We start from the raw sequence: 17,122 nt of genomic DNA on the forward strand, positions 1-17,122 counted from the left end.
CTGCGCCTTGCCCCCCAGGGCAAGGAGGCCATAAGGAACGAGTGCCATCCCCCTCCCCAAGAGCCCATGTTCCCATCGTCTAGTTCATAGGTCACGCACCAGAAACCAGCCTGAGCAGCCTGGGTCTGCTTCTTTTGTATTCTCCAATTGGGTCTGCTTCTTTTGTATTCTCCAATCCAGTCCTCCTGAGAGGGGACCACACTTCCAGTTTGCCACTCTAGCCCCATGGGGTGCCTTAAAGGAGGCTATTTATTAAAAGGCATGGGGACAGACCCTGGACTTGAAGGCTGGAATTCTACAGACATGTGCATGAGGCCTTTCAGGGTGTAGGCAGACCAGGGGTGGGAAGGGGCAGGGGCAGGCCACAGGCCAGGGGCTTGCATGCGTTCTCTTGCTCCAGACCACACAAATGTTAGAAGTAGCTCTAACACCAGTGTTCATTTTATAGCACTCCATTAAACTGAACATTTACGTTTTAGTATTTTTCTGGTATGTTTGTTCTCATTATTGAATTTAAAATATTTTTAAAAATCAGGGGCACCTGGGTGGCTCAGTCGGTTAAGCGTCTGCCTTCAGCGCAGGTCATGATCCCAGGACCCTGGGATCCTGCTCCCTGCTCGATTGCATTGGGCTCCCTGCACGGCGGGCAGTCTGCTTCTCCCTCTCCCTCTGTCTGCTGCTCCCCCTGCTTGTGCTCTCTCTGTGTCAAATAAATAAATAAAATCTTAAAAAAAAAAAATCAAACGGTGCTTAGCTCCCAGCCTGAGACCTCATAAATGCTTGAAAAATATGAGTGACGCAAAACCCAAACATACTCACCGCAGCTCAGATGAGCATCTCGCTTCGTAGCAGGATCGCAGCTAGGAAGGAGACTGCCAATTTCTTCCAGTTTAAACCAGTCCCTTTTGGATAAAGGTCCATTGTCTTGGGTCTTCTCCCTCCCTAGTCTTCTCCCTGCATCCCTAGAGGCCTCTGGGCAGGAGGAGGCTAACAGACATTACAGTGATGGTGAGGGTAGGTGAGATTGGATCTGTGTGTTCTCCACCGCCCCTCCCCACCCCCGCTTCTGCTGACTTGCTCTGGCACAGATTCACCACTCCTGATTTTTGAGTTTCAGCCTCTTACCTCCCTGCACCTGCTGCAGAGGTGCCTACAGCTGGTCACACACTGACGCTTGGGCCAGGCTCCACTGTGGCTCTTGTCAGGCTGCTGATTCTCTGAAACTCAGCAGCAACTTCCATCCACCTTTCAGCTTGAACATCAGGCCCCTCTGAAAGCCCTGCTAAGTTACCCCAACTCCAGCGTAACCCCAGGCCTTTATGCTACTCCTGAATTCTCAGCTACCTTGTCATCTTGTATGGACAATGAGAGGAAAAATGGGAGGGAAAAACAGTACACAGAGCTCAGTAGAGGTATTTCACATTGCACGTTGGTTTCCTCAGTCAGTTCTCACAAGCCAGTAAGACAGGCATTTTAGCTGAAGTTTCCTGTCCCACCCTAGTGTTACAGGCTGAACCTGTTCCCCCCCAAAGTCAAGTGTTGAAGCCCTAACCCTCAGTGTGACTGTATTTAGAGATGGGGCCTTTAAGAGATAGTTAAAGTTAAATGAGGTCATAAAGGTGAGGCCCTAATTTGATAGGACTGGTGTCCTATAAGAAGAGGAAGAGATACCAAAGCTAGCTCTCTCTATCGCCTCCACCCCCACCAAACACAAAGAGGAAAAGGCCATGTAAGGACACAGGGAGAAGGCAGCCATCAACAAGCAAAGGAGAGAGGCTTCACCAGAAACCAATCCTGCTGGCACCTTGATCTTGGACTTCCTTCCAGCCACCAGAACTGTGAGAAAATATCTATTGCTTAAGCAACCCAGACTGTGGTATTTTGTGATGATGGCCCAAGCAGCCTAAGACACCTAGAAATCACAATGTAATACCTTCTAGGAACCCAAGCATTCTTGGCTCTGAGCATGTCAGGTGCCCCGGGTCACTACGGCTTAGTTCCTGGGCCTCGCTGCCCACTGGTTACAGTCCCATGCTTTTCCCTGCCTTTATTCTCCAATCAGGTTCCAGCTTCCTTCCTTTATTCCCTCAGTCTTATTCCCATATTTCTTTTGGTACTTACCGTGTTGTTCCATTGGCCCAGGAACCCATCTACTACTCAAAGATACTCTTTAGGAGGTTGTTTTGCATCATTTCTCCATTAATGTTCCCACTTCAAGCAGCTTCAGACATGGACTATAAATTGTCCCTGTGGGCATATGTGGGAGTTCTCATGCCAAGGAAGGAGATGGAGTTTTCCCTGTAAAGAACCAAGTGCTCCTTTTTGAGGCTGAGCTGACTCTGAGAAGGGCTGGATCCTGTCACATTCTGGAAGTTTCCTGGGAGTCCATCCCCAGCCTCAGGGATTCATCCCAGCATCAAGTTAATAAGCCTAGGATTGAAGAGAGGGTTTTCAAAGCAAAGGAGCCAGTATAGATCTCCATGGAAGGGCCACAGATTTTGAAGTCAGATTCCTGTGGGTTTGATTTCTGGCTGTGAACCCTACTGGAGGATCATAAGCAAGTTATAACATCTTTCTGAACTGCAGTTTTCTCATCTGTTAAATGGAAATAATGAACCTTGCTTTGCAGGATTGTAATGAAGATTTCACATTCTTTTTGGAAATGACTGGTTTGGGTTTTTATAGGCATTTATTCCATTCACCCTATTCTTCCTGAGTCCATCTGGCCAACAAACCTGAACGGTAGTTCTCACCTTGCATATAGCGTTTGTGTGGTGTGGTGGGGAGTGAGGGGAGGATGGAGGGATAGATGCCTTTTTAAAAATCTGATTTATTGTATTTTGTTCAGGAAATATCCTCTCAGAAAATGCAGACTAACTGCAATGTCTACCCCAGCACATCTTTAGGAAGGCAGAACCATTCTCCAAATAATGCATTAGGGAGGAATCATCCCCAGACTCAATATCAATGACGTTGGCAATGGGGATTTTTTTTTTTTTTTAATGTGTGAGTGAATGAATAAACGTCTTCTTAAAGGCCTGGTTTTGGAACATTCCCAGCTCCCCTGGGATTGCTTACTCTCCCACTCCCTTTGGGCTGGTTTAGAGAGTCAGAATTGAATGTAATGAGTCCAGCAACTCAGGGTCTGCAGGAAATGCCCTTCAGAAACAGATACTTTCTGAAGTCATTTTTCTGGTTGTTTCTCAGACACTTGGTGATACCATCTTGGGTATGTTATGCCTGGCAGTGGGGACATGTTGCAAAGTACACCCGCATCCTACCCCCCTGCCTTATTTTGTTATTTTGAAATCTAAGGGCAGCACAGGGAGGTGAAAGAAAGAACACAATGAAACCACAGAACTCTGTTTTGTGTGTGTCCACACGTGGGGACTTGCAGTCTGTCCAATGTGGGCCATGCAGGGGAGAAGTATGATTCCACTGGTGTAGAGGAAATAGCTGTGGATTTAGAGCCCAAAAGATTGGGAATTTAAATTCTGTCTCCTAACTGGTTATGCAAACTTGGGCAACCAGTTTACCTTCAGAAGCCCTGTTGCTTTGCATATAAAAGGTAAATGGTTAACAAAGCCATTCCAGCGGGTGTGGTGAATAAGTACTCGGGGATGCAAAAGGGCTTAGATGAAGAATAAAGTATTAAATATATATTTTACCAGAACTCGGGCTTAGAGTCAGACAGATGGGCTGTGTTACACTACACTATTGTCCATCAATACCCAGTGCCACTCCCTGGAGTCAGGCTCGGTCATGTGACTTAGCCAATGTAAACCCAAGTGCTCCCTCAATTCCAAGGGGGACTTTTCAGGCTCATTAGCAATGCCCCAGCTCTCTTCCCCCTGCCCCTGTGATGAGAAAGCTTGTGTGAGGAGGAGCCCTGGGACATTAGGGCCCTAAGTCATTAGAGTAAGCACAACTCCCATGCTGTTCCTTGATGGGTTCCTATCACCAGCTGTTTTAGCTCTTTTAGGGATTTGAAGATTTGGAGATTTAGGGATTGACTGTTATTGCAGGAAAACTGGCCTCACGGATACACCTGGGTACTGTTTCTTTATGCCATTTAATAGACAAAAGAAAAACAACACACAAAGAAAACATACACAGTTATACTGAACACAGCACAGATTGGGGAGAGCCCAGGGACAGCCCTTGCTGGGTGCTACTTGCCGCCGCTCTTGGGAAGGGGCCGGTAGACCCCCACGACCACAGCGTGGTCCCGCTCGTAGGGCTCCAGGGTCAGTTGCTCTTGAGGCTTTAAGTTCTCCTGCTGCAACTTCCTCACCTCAGAAGCAAACACTGCCTCAGCAGATGCAGTGGAGTCGATGCAGTTGGCCTTGATGGAAATGAGAAAGTGGCCCCCGTTGCGCAGGAAGGTGTGGGCATTCAGAGCTACTATCCGGGACTGGTCAGGCTGGGCCACATCGGCAAAGATCACATCCACCATCCCTATAAGCATGCGGTACTTGAGCGGGTGCCGGGCATCTTCGAGAACCGGGATGATGTTGGTTCGCTTCTTGGCCACGTTAACCAGATCACGGCCAGCGCGGTGGGAGAACTCAACTGCGTAGACCAGGCCGTCCGGGCCGATGATGTCGGAGACATGAGAGACAGTGGTCCCTGAGGCAGCGCCCAGGTACAGCACTTTGGACTTGGGCTTGATGTGGATCTGGTCGACCCCGCCCAGGATGGCCGCTGCCAGCTTGGAGCGGAAGGGGTTCCATGTGCGGTACTCTTGTTTCACACCGCCCTCGGTCACAGTGACCCGCCGCTCGCCATACACCGAGTGGCCTGGCACCATATTGAGCGTTACCAGCGCGTCTTCCGCTCCACGGTAGATGAAGACACCCTCATGCCTGTGTGGCTCCACCGACACAGCATTGGCGCCCTTCCTGCGGCGGTTTTTGTTTTTGCCCACACCGCCGCGCCGCTGCCCGCTGCCACCACGGTCCCTACTGTCCCCCCCCCCGCGCCCCCGGCCCCGGCCGCCGCCGAAGCCACGCGCCCGCGCCCCAAAGCCGCCCTTGCCCCCAGGGCCGCCATCGCCTCCTCCTCCCTTGCCTGCGCCCCCCCGCCCCCCGCCCCCCCCGCCGCCCCAGCTGCCACCCCCGCGGCCACCCGACCCACCCCCGCGAGAGCTTGAGGCAGACTTCATGGCGCGCCCTGGGCACCCGGGTGGGTGGCGAGCGGTGATTGTAAAGGTGTCGCAGATAACTGGTGGCGGCTGTCAGGGGTTACTAGTGGCTTGGAGTTGTCAGGAGTCACAGGTGGTTCTGGATGGCAGTCCTGGCGTGGAACAGTGGCGACAGCGGACGCTGCTGGCCTGGCCAGCCACAGCAGGAGACCGGGACAAGGTGTGCGGCGGTCGGGAAGAGCTTTACCGCAGTGCCCGCAGCCCTGGAGCCGCCCTTTGACGCAGAGACCGGCGTGATTACATCATACCCGCTTCGGGACCCTGCAGCTCCGGAAGCCCCTCTTCTAAGCCGCGAGCAGACGCAACCTGCTTCCTTTTAACTCTTCCCCTTCCTCCCCTCCTGCTTTCTTAGGGACCCTTTGCACTTCTCCTGGGGCGCGGAGAAGGAAGCGTCTCCGCTGCAGAGGAGGATGAGAGCAACGGCTTTAGTCCTTGCCGTGCCACTTGCTCGCTGTGTGGTCTTAGGAAGTTACCTGACCCTCTCTGAAATTCTTGTTTCAACTTGGGCAAGTTTTTTGAACTGAGTTTCAACATCCCATCTGTAAAACAGAACCTACCTCAGAAGTTTGTTTTAAAGTGCTACATACACTTATCCCAGCCATGGCGCATGATAATTACTGTGTTAGGTTTTTTTGTTTTTTGTGTTTTTTTAATGTATTTCCTTTGGTCTTTTGTTGAGGTATAGTTTACACACAATAAAATGCACCAATTTTTAAGTAAATGTATTGCCTCTTGGAACTTTTGCTACTCATGCAAGAGTGGCTCCTGCACCCTTATACAATGTTGATGAGAATGCAAATTGGTACACATATTCTTTTTTTTTCTTAAGATTTTATTTATTTATTTGACAGAGAGAGACACAGCGAGAGAGGGAACACAAGCAGGGGGAGTGGGAGAGGGAGAAGCAGACTCCCGGCCGAGCAGGGAGCCCGATGTGGGGCTCGATCCCAGCACCCTGGGATCAGGATCTGAGCCGAAGGCAGACGCTTAACTGACTCAGCCACCCAGGAGTCCCACCAATGATGATAATTAGAACTGCTAGAACAGGAGTTGTGACAATGGTAGTGATAATGATCATTGTCAGAGAAGTGGCAGAGGTGAGATGAAGTAGACCAACCAATCCAAGGAAAATATTTAGAAGATAGAAGTCACAGGGCTTTCTGATGAACTGGATGTAAGAAGTCAGAAAGAGGAAAATTCCAAGCCAGAGATTGCCAAAGTATAGTGCCTCCCCTTAAAAAAAAATTGTTTGAGAGAGCATGCGAGCGAGTGCACAAGCGGGGGGGGGGAGGGGGGGGAGTGGGGAGGGGGCAGAGGAAGAGGGAGAAGCAGACTCCCTGATGAGCAGGGATCCTGACACAGGGTTCGATTCCAGGACCCCGGGATCATGACCTGAGCCAAAGGTAGATGCTTAACTGACTGAGCCACCCAGGCACCCCCGTGCCTCCCCTTTTTGGTTAATACTCTACAAGGTGCAGCCCTGGTTGTTCTCTACTTAGCTCTGCTTTCTTCCATCAACTGTGCTAAATCCCAGAATTTGTTCTGGGAATATGTAACAGCAAGAAATTGTTGATTCTTCAGTGTAAATGGGGACACATGGGCTCGAGCCCTAAATCCTGTAGCACACCTCAGCAGGAGCCAAAATCTCATGTTTATTCCTGAATTCTAGTCTATGTTTCAAAAACCCTGCTCTTTCAGTCTGCAGCATCTTTTGAGCATTTAAAAAAAAAACACTGGACAGCACAAAAGGACAGAAAAACGGATATAATGTGGAGGCTTGAGCATTCAATCAGAACCTTGGACAGCGACACCAAATGGGACATTTTAGCTACTGTGGCTTGGGACCCGCCCATGAGCGGGGGAAGGTGGTGTATGTAGGTGATATAAGCAACCTGTGGACCTCCTTATTAGTGGAACAAAGTGCCTGCTCCAGAGAAAGACAAAACGTACCTGAAGAGCAGGGCAAATGTCAGGCGGGGTGTACTGAATGTGCACCCACCAAAGCTTTTATTTCATCCTGGACCAGAACTCTTCCTGTTTCAAATTCACAGACAGCAACACCAGGTGTGGTTTTCTCAGAGGGCCGAAATGCCTCCTTAATAGGGGCCATAAGCTTATGTGTTGGAATGTGGACAAGCAGTTAAAGAGTGCAATGTACAGTTCCTGAGGTGGATGATTGTTATAAAACATTCTCCTTAGAAATTTCTGCTCTCCGGGCACCTGGGTGGCTCAGTCGTTAAGCATCTACCTTCGGCTCAGGTCATGATCTCAGGGTCCTGGGATCAAGCCCCACATCGGGCTCCCTGCTCAGCGGGAAGCCTGCTTCTCCCTCTCCCACTCCCCCTGCTTGTGTTTCCTCTCTCGCGCTGTCTCTCTCTGTCAAATAAATAAATAAAATCTTTAAAAAAAAATTTCTGCTCTCATTACAAATTGAGGAGTGTTGTCCAAAATGATGAACTACCCTTGGTGCCTTGGTTTGGATTTCCCCCAGATCAGACCCTGTAATGGTTAATTTTATGGATCAACTTGACTGGACCATGGAGTGCCTGGTTGTTTGGCCAAACTTATCCTGGTGTGTCTGTGAGCGTGTTTTGGGATGAAATTAACATTTTACCAAGTAAACTACATAAAACAGTCTGCCCCCGATAATGTGGGTGGGCCTTATTCAATCCGTTGGAGGCCTAAATAGAACAAAGGGCTGACCTTTCTAAGAGTAAGAGAGAATTCTCCTGCCTGACAGCCTTTGAACTGGCACATTGACTTCCTGGTTCTATAGCAGCTCCCTGGCTACAGACTTAAACTGCAACACTGGCTCTACAGATTTTGAACTCACCAGTCTCTATTATTGTATGAACGATTTCCTTGTAATCTCTCTCTCTATATATATAGATGTAGATGTGGATATAGATCTAGGTACAGATACAGATCAATCTATTTATCCTGTTGTTTCTATTTATCTAGAGGACAGACCCTCAGAGAAGAACATGGGTCCAGGTGGTTTTTTTGAGAGGTGATCCCAGGAAGCACACATAGGGGATGGGGAAATGAGACAGGAAGATAGAAAGGCTAAGATAGGGTACATTAATTAGAAGATTACCACAGTGGGAGATGAGGGCTCAAATGTTCTGAGCACCCTCTATGAAACTGTGTGGAGGGCATCTCAGAATTGTTCTACCACAGGCTGGGAGACTAGGGCATTAATTCACCATTCTCCCTTTCTCTATTGTTGGGAGTTGTTTTGGGGGCATTAACTCTCTTGCCCTTTGAGTTACTCCTGTGTGGCTCAGGAAACTCCTCTGATGCTGCAGAAAGCCATAAGGCAGAGAGGCATGCACTTGGGGGAGGGAGATGCTCTCATGGTGGAATCTGTTTATCACAGCTGCAGATGAACTCAGAGCTGGGCCCAAGGGATATTGGATAAGGCACCAACAGTGCATGCTTCACTTGGCTACTCCATCCCATGTACAACCAGAACTTTGTAACTTAGAAAATGTGCATGAGCTCATAAAGCTTAATACATCGGGGGGGAAAATAGCTTATTATATCGGGAAAGAAAGTCATACCATAAATACACTAATAATACCTGTAATACGGGTATTCAACCTAGCAATACAAAACTCTCCTTATTCTTTTTTTTTTCTTTAAGATTTATTTATTTATTTATTTGTGAGAGAGAGAGAGAGAGCAGGCACGCATGAGTTGGGAGAGGGGCAGAGGAAGAGGGAGAAGCAGGCTTCCCGCTGAGCAGGGAGCCCGATACAGGGCTCGATCCCAGGACCCTGAGATCCTGACCTGAGCTGAAGACAGATGCTTAACCGACTGAGCCACCCAGGAACCCTCTCCTCAGTATTTTTCACTCTAGTAGACAGTATCATGGAGGTCTGCAGTTGTATTTGAATAGTTCATTCCTTCGTTGTTTTTATTCAGGGTATTAAAGCACAATCTTCCACAACGAATCCTCTCCATTATGCCTCTAGACCACTGAAGAGGATCCATATCCAACACCAAGAGATCCAACTTTTACCTAAGTTAGTTTAGATAATTCTGTACAACATTGCAGGTATAAGCCTCTGAGGGCACAGCTACTGACACTTTCCAACCTTTGTCTTATCGCTTTCTGTTATGCTATTATTAACATTCCTTCACCACAAGTAAGTATCTGTCAGGCCCCTGTTCCTAGCCTGTTTTAAATGGACTGAGGTGGCTTTCCCAGTGCACTTGCGGTTCATTTCAGAACTGACATATTCAAGAATGTCATGCATTTCCATGTGATTTATTTCATGGAATCTGCTGGGAGGGGTGGTTAGTGATTTCAAACTCTAAATCTAATGAGCCACATCTTCATGAATTTAGAGTCGTTCTTTGGGAGTAATTTCTGTCAACTGGCAATAGCAGTGGGCTACCTCACTGGTGGTGAGGTTTTGGTGGCCCACTCTTCTCACTAGATTTCATACCAGGGCTTGAGGCAGCCTCTACTACACTCTAGCAGACAATTTCTCCATATATCTTCTCCCCCTCCCCCATCCCCCATCAGTTTCATTACATTACTGCTGTCATTTTCAACAATCTGCTAAGGGTTCCAGAGCCACCCTCCCTTATGTATGCAAACCTTGGCAGCTTTCTTAGGTCTCTGTCCCACTGCTGGTGACAGCCTTAGGGCTGCTAAAAACTTAGTTTTCAAATTTTGCTTTTCACCAGAGGCATCCTTACCCAGAATAGGGTTTGATGACTCCCAGAGAACTTTTCTGTCTCCTGGCTTTGATTCCTACCTGGCAAAGCCATTTTTTTATAGCCTGTCTGTTGAGATACTATGGCCTGGGAGCACCCATCAACCAGCAAGACTTCCAGTCCAGTTGAACATGTTCCACCTGTGCATGACCCTAGAATGCTACCGAGGCAAGGACTCATGCCAAGTATTGGCATCTTAAGGTGTCAAAAAACTCTTCCACTAAAATTTTCATCTGGAGCCACTGATAACATTGAAATCTGTCTCATTCCCAAAGTTTCATGAGCAGTGGGTTCTACCTACTCAAAATGCTTCCTAAAGTGATAATGTCATTATATTTTTAAAGATTATTTATTTATTTATTTGACAGAGAGAGAAAGAGAGAGAGGGAGAAGCAGGGGGAGTGGGAGGGAGAAGCAGGCTCCCCGCTGAGCAGGGAGCCTGATGCGAGGCTCAATCCCAGGACCCCAGGATCATGAGCTGAGCCAAAGGCAGACGCTTAACCTACTGAGCCACCCAGGAGCTCCAGGTAATTTGTCATTATGATCCAGACATTTCTCTCTGACAGCCAATAAGAACAACTACAGCCACTTTAAACTTGTGTTTACAGTTGACTTATTATTCCATAAGATACTTCTTATAGTCACGTTCATAATTACATCTGTGACGGGGCCTTAATAGTTAACATGGAGTACACCAGCCCTACTTAAAGACTTAAAAAGATATATGAGCAATTTTGCTCTATTTCTCTCATGCACCATTCCAGAAAATTGCCTAACAAATGACTAGCCATGATTAAGGTAAAACAAGCTGGAAGGCTGTGTAACCTCATTCCCAGTCTCATTAGTATTTAAACAGTCATGCATGAATGGCTTCCCCAACCTGTTTTCTAAAAACCATGGTCCACTTCCAAAGGTGACTCCAGAGATTTGCATCTCCGTCCCCAGGGACAGCCATAGCTGTATTTGATCAAGATGGGCTGGGCTATTATGCAGCAATGTGACCCCCAAATCTCAATGGATTAATGTAACTATGTTTATTTCTTGCTTACTTTTTAAAAAGGATTTTATTTATTTGAGAGAGAGAGAGAGACAGACAGAGATAGCAACAGAGATAAGCAAAAGAGAGAGAGAGAGCATTAGTGGGGAGGAGAGGGAGAAGCAGTCTCCTGCTGAGCAGGAAGCCTGACATGGGATTCGATCTCAGGACCCTAGGATTATGACCTGAGCCTAAGGCAGACACTTAACTGACTGAGCCACCCAGGTGCCCTCTTGCTTACTTTTCATGTCCACTGAAGATCCATTGGAGGTTTGCTCCACATAGTCACTGAAGGGCTCAGGTAACAATGTCTTATGGCTATAACATGAGAAACAAGAGGGCTTACATTGTCACCACTGGGGAAAAGAGTGCAGGGAGAACTCACATTCCCTTTCCTATGGGTTTGGCCTAGGGTTTGACGTAGTCATTTCTACTCACAACCCATTGGCTGGAACTAGTTTTATGCCCTGTCTAACCGGAAGGCAGCTGGGAAACATGAGTGAGATAATCAGTGAACAGTAAATGTTTTTTCTGTAAGTATTTATTTCATAATGTCAGGATGGCACACCTTGATCAGTGTACCCAAGACAAACATCACAAATGAAATTTACTGTTCAATGTGCATGTATTTAAATTTACTAATCAAGGCAAAATATAATACATTTTTACTAACACATGACTAAAACCCAGAGTCATAATCAAATCCCAACCACATATCTAATAGAGCTTGTTAAATAAAGTAGAAAAAAGAGAAAATGTCTCTCCTTTCCTAGTCTCTGTGCCTTAGAGAATAGCTCAAGTTCCTTAGTTGGGATTCCATTAATATTTGGCTATTCCCTTGCTGGGTGTGGCACTTTATGTTTAGAAAGCTCTGAAGGGTGTATTAGTCAGGGTTCTCCAGAGAAACAAAAATTTATTTTCTCACAGCTCTGGAAGCCGGAAGTCCAAGCTTAGAATGCCAGCATGGTTGTTTCTGGTGAAAGCTCTCTCTTTCTGGCCTGTAGAAGGTTGCCTTCTTACTGTGCCCTCACCTGATAGGGGGAGAGAGAGTGAACTCTCTGGTGTCTCTTCTTCAATTGACCTCAATTGACCTAATTTACTTTTTATTCCAAATACAGACATTGAGGGCTTCAACATATGAATTTTGGGGAGACACAATTCAGTCTATAAATAACAAGCTACTTTTCCAAAGATCTTCTTTCTAGAAGAAACCTTAGAAATCATCAGTAATTCCTTTTTTTTTACAGACTAGGTAATTGAGATTCAGAAGGTGGCTGGCTTATCCATACTACAAATCCTATAATCTACAAATCCCTACAAACAAATTACCTAAAATCCCCACAAAAATACAGTGCGTCTAGGGGCTCCTGGGTGGCTCAGTCGTTAAGCGTCTGCCTTCAGCTCAGGTCATGATCCAGGGTCCTGGGATCCAGTCCTGCATCGGGCTCCTTGCTCAGCGGGGAGCCTGCTTCTCCCTCTCCCACTCCCCCTGCTTGTGTTCCCTCTCTCACTGTGTCTCTCTCTGTCAAATAAATAAATAAAAATATTTAAAAAAAAATACAGTGGGGGGCGCCTGGGTGGCTCAGTTGGTTAAGCCACTGCCTTCGGCTCAGGTCATGATCCTGGAGTCCCGGGATCGAGTCCCGCATCGGACTCCCTGCTCGGCGGGGAGTCTGCTTCTCCCTCTGACCCTCCCCCCTCTCATGTGCTTTCTCTCTCTCAAATAAATAAATAAAATCTTTAAAAAAAAATACAGTGGGTCTAACTGGGCTTTCATCAGTTCATTACATTTTACCTTTTACGAGCATTGTTTATACTTACGTCATGAAACCGTTGGCCAATTGGAAATGCAAAACACCAAACAACAACAAAAAAAATCAAAAAAATTTTACCTCAACCGACCCCATGTACTTTCTCTAACTTCAATAAAACTTCTATAACCCAACTGGCCACTTGAGATGATACTGGCTAACAAGGAAAGGCAAAAACTGACAGGAAAAAATAACAAAAAATTACATAAAATTACATCATGCCTTAGTTTAAATTCTCTGTAAGAATTCATTGTTCTTGGAGAAAAAAATCAAGGCTGCCAGATGACTCATCATTTACCCCAATATAGTAAGAATAATTTCTCTATGACCCCATTTGTACCATTAGTTTGTTCTGCTTTCTAAGAAGTTGATAGCCAGTAGGGAAACCACAAATACAGCCATAAAAATTAAAACAACACATTTAGGGGCGCCTGGGTGGCTCAGTTGGTTAAGCGTCTGCCTTTGGCTCAGGTCATGATCCCAGGGTCCTGGGATCCAGTCCCGCGGTGGGGGGGGTGGGTCCTTGCTCAGCGGGGAGCCTGCTTCTCCCTCTGCCTGACGCTGTCCCTGCTTGTGCTCTCTCTCTCTCTCTGACAAATGAATAAATAAAATCTTTAAAAAAATATAAAAATTTTAATGGTTAAAACATAAGTCTGTTGAGGGGTGCCTGGGTGGCTTAGTCATTTAAGCATCTGCCTTCGGTTCAGGTCATGATCTCGGGATTCTGGGATCCAGCCCCACATTGGGCTCTCTGCTCGGGGGTGGGGGGGGGCGGTGAGTCTGCTTCTCCCTCTCACTCTCCCTCTGTGCTCCTCTCCCTCTTTCTCTCTCTCTCTCTCATATAAATGAATAAAATCTTTAAAAACAAACAAAAAACCCCCAGAAAACACAAGTCTGTTGCGATGCAATGATTCTGCCTCCACATAGTACTGTAACTGAATTCTTTTATTCATTTCCCTTGGTCACAACATGAAATTGTTTTGGCCAAAAATATTCAAGTTCTCCAAACATGCTATTTTTTTTTTTTAAAGATTTTATTTATTTATTCATGAGAGACAGAGACAGAGAGAGGCAGAGGGAGAAGCAGGCTCCCAAGGAGCAGGAAGCCTGATGTGGGACTCGATCCCAGGACCCTGAGATCATGACCTGAGCCGAAGGCAGACGCTTAACCATCTGAGCCACCCAGGCACCCCAAACATGCTATTTTTAAAACCAGCACCTTCAATGTATTCTTTCTTTATCCTGGAAAGACTGAGACATTTTCACTGAAATACCTGCATTGTCTTCAGTGACTCTGAGACTCCGATTCCTCTGGGGGTCCTCAGCTCCCAGGCCCCTGTGCATCTTGGTATGCCACTGAGGGCTCTGTGCCCAGTAAAGTCTCTCTTAGTTCAGCAGATGCGAGGTCCTGGGAACAGATGATCTGGAAGCCACAGGGATAGGTCATACCCCTGGTACAGGGGCAAAGGTAGGCCTGAAATCTGGATAGACTAAAAGGAAAAGAAAGGACCCTGAAAAGTAGAAGAGGAAAAAGAGAGAAAGAGAAAGTGGAGAAAGAAAAACATACACTTCAAGGCAAACGGACATGGGTCCCAGTCCTGGCTCATTGAATTGTTAGCTGTGTCTTCAATGGAATAATCAGGTTGTTATAAGGATTGTAGAGTCTTACAATAAGTGCTCAAATGAGTAGTTCTTACCAAAGCTATTAAGCCAGAGCAGGTACAGAGGGGCTTATGATGTTGGCAGAGTTCCTTTGCTGCTAGATATTGACACATCTTTGTTTAACTATGCTTGAAATCTCTTAAGCAAATAGGTATTGACTAAGCAAAATCATAAGAAGAAAGAATTTCTTCCTTTTCTATCCAATCCCTACTCTTATTTCAGTCTCCTCAATTGGTGCCTCAGGCTTCTTAGGATTTTTGCATTCAGTCAGGGAAACCCAGTGACAGGCAGCTGAATATCAGCCTAAAGGAATTGAAAGGATCATTTTTCCAAGAGAAAGAGGAAAGACTCTTGACAAGGATAAAGACTTGATTTGACCAAGTCTCACTGATTCAACCCTTATCTTAGAGTTCCTCAGAGAAGAAACTCTTTGGCTTGCTAATTTGTCAGGCATTATACATTACTTCTCTAAATGCTTTTTGTTTTTTAATGTTTATTTACTTATTTTTAAGTAATCTCTACACCCAACATGGGGCTCGAACCCATGACCCTGAGATCGAGAGTCACACACTCTTCTGCCTGAGCCAGCCACACACGTGGTCAAATTAAGTCTGACACGTGATGTCAGAAATTCTGACATCAATTTCTAAAACATTCCTAAGGGAAGAAAAGTTCCATCTGTGTTCCTGGTACTGAGCTGTTTCATCTCCTATAATCCTCACAGGAACCTTGGGGAGAAGGTATTATTACTTCCATTGAACAGCCAAGGTATATAACTTATAAGTGGTAACTAACATTTGATGAGTATCTGCCCGAGCTATCTCAATTATTATTACTGGTAATAGTAGCAGCATGGCAGTGATTATCATTTTTGAACACTGTGCATATATTAACTATATATATATGTTAGCTATTATATAGATGATATATAATTCTGTAATTCTGTCTGGTTGGAAAGAGTAAATAAGAATACACACACGTACACACACACACATACTCATTTATCTTTTTCAACTAGACACTCAAAGGAATTATTTAACATGTCCAGAGTCAGACAGCTACTAACTGGTAGAACCAGGGTTTAAAACCATATCCAACCTTATACATTCCACCCTTAACTGCAATGCTACCCGGCCACATCCCTGCTGTATCAGTGTACTTGAACTGCCATAACAAAATACCACAGACTGTGTGGCTTAAAAAATAGAAATTTCTTCTCTCACCATTCTACAGACTGGAAAGTCTGAGATCGAGATGCCAGAAGAGTAGGTTTCTGGTGAGAACTCTATCCTTGGCTTATAGGTGGCTGCCTTCTTACTGTGTCTTCATAAGGCCTTTCTTCTGTGCATGTGTAAGGGAGGAGAAGGAGAGATATCTCTGGTGTCTCTTCCTCTTCTTATAAGGACACCAGTCCTGTGAAAGTAGGGCCCCATTCTTATGACCTCATTTAACCTTAATTACCTCCTTAAAGGCCCCATCTCCAAGTACAATCACTTTGAGGGTTAGGCTTCAACATATGAATGGGTGGGGGGGGAGGAGGGAACACAATTCAGTCCATAAACTCACCATCCTCAGAGTTAGTAGGCAAGGTTAAGGTGAAGAGAGATTAAGTAACTCTTCCAGATCCAAACAACAGGGAAATAAGTGTTTGAACTGTGTAAAAATCCAGCCCGTATTCTGTGAATTTCTTCAGAGCAAGGACATGTACTTCTCTTGTATTTTACACAGAGTTAGGGTACAATTTTAGGCTGATTAATTTTTCCAGTACTAACCTTGCCTTACCAAACCTGTTGAATTCAATGTCCAGTATTGATGAGGGTACAAGGACATAGAGTTCTCATGCATTGTGACATGGTAGGGTACCCTCTCTCTGGGAGTCATTTGGTAATGTGTGCTGAATCCTGTAATATGAGTGTACCTTTTGACTCAACAATTCCACTTCTTTGCTATTTATTAGAAGATGGTCATGGATATGTGCAAAAATTTAGGTTCAGGAATCTTCATTGCAGTATTACCTGAAAAACGTAAGTTAAGAAATAAGCTCTGTGCTCAACAATAAATAACATAAATTGTAGTATATCCATAAAATGGAATAAAATTCACCTAATATTGATGTTTTGGAAGAATATGCAAAGCCATGGAACAATGTCGATGACATATTAACTAAAAAAAGACTGGTTAAAATATGACTCTTTTCCATTATAAATGTAAACACATGCTTATGTTTGCACATAACAAAGCCAGTGTTTATAAATGTAATAGGATTATTGGTAACTTATGTTCTTCTTTTCTTTTCATCATACAATGTGCAGACCCTGCTTTTCTAACCATAAGCCAATATTTATTTTGGAAAAAAAAAAAACCACTTTTTAAAATTAGGAGTTTCTTGAATAGTTGACTCAAACTTTCTACTGAATTTACCCTTGATATTTGGCAAATTCTTTATATAAAACAAAGCAAGGGAAGTATGTTGGTCTAGAAGCTCAAGAAGTTCAAAGTTAGCAGAGAGCCCTTACATAGACCTCCCACCCTTTTATTTAAATAGACTGTTTTTTAGAGCAGTTTTAGGTTCACAGCAAATTTGAGTACAAAATACAGAGTTCCCATATAATTCTAACCCTACACACGCACCGGCTCCCCCACTATCAGCATCGTGTGGCAGAGTGGTACATTGTTCCCATC

General features: G+C 45.4%; 1 protein-coding gene across 1 annotated transcript; it reads right to left on the bottom strand.

Annotated features, from left to right (window-relative positions):
- Positions 1 to 4,116: 4,116 nt before the first annotated feature.
- FBLL1 (fibrillarin like 1) lies at positions 4,117 to 6,143 on the bottom strand. Its single transcript, XM_045887448.2, has one exon. It carries the CDS (start codon positions 5,162 to 5,164, stop codon positions 4,172 to 4,174), a length of 993 nt encoding a protein of 330 aa, XP_045743404.1. The 5' UTR covers positions 5,165 to 6,143; the 3' UTR covers positions 4,117 to 4,171.
- Positions 6,144 to 17,122: the final 10,979 nt, after the last annotated feature.

The sequence above is a fragment of the Mirounga angustirostris genome, unplaced genomic scaffold, assembly GCF_029215605.1.
Source record: "Mirounga angustirostris isolate CCGP_5_RB_7025 unplaced genomic scaffold, mMirAng1.0.hap1 SCAF_7, whole genome shotgun sequence".
NCBI lineage: Eukaryota > Metazoa > Chordata > Mammalia > Carnivora > Phocidae > Mirounga > Mirounga angustirostris.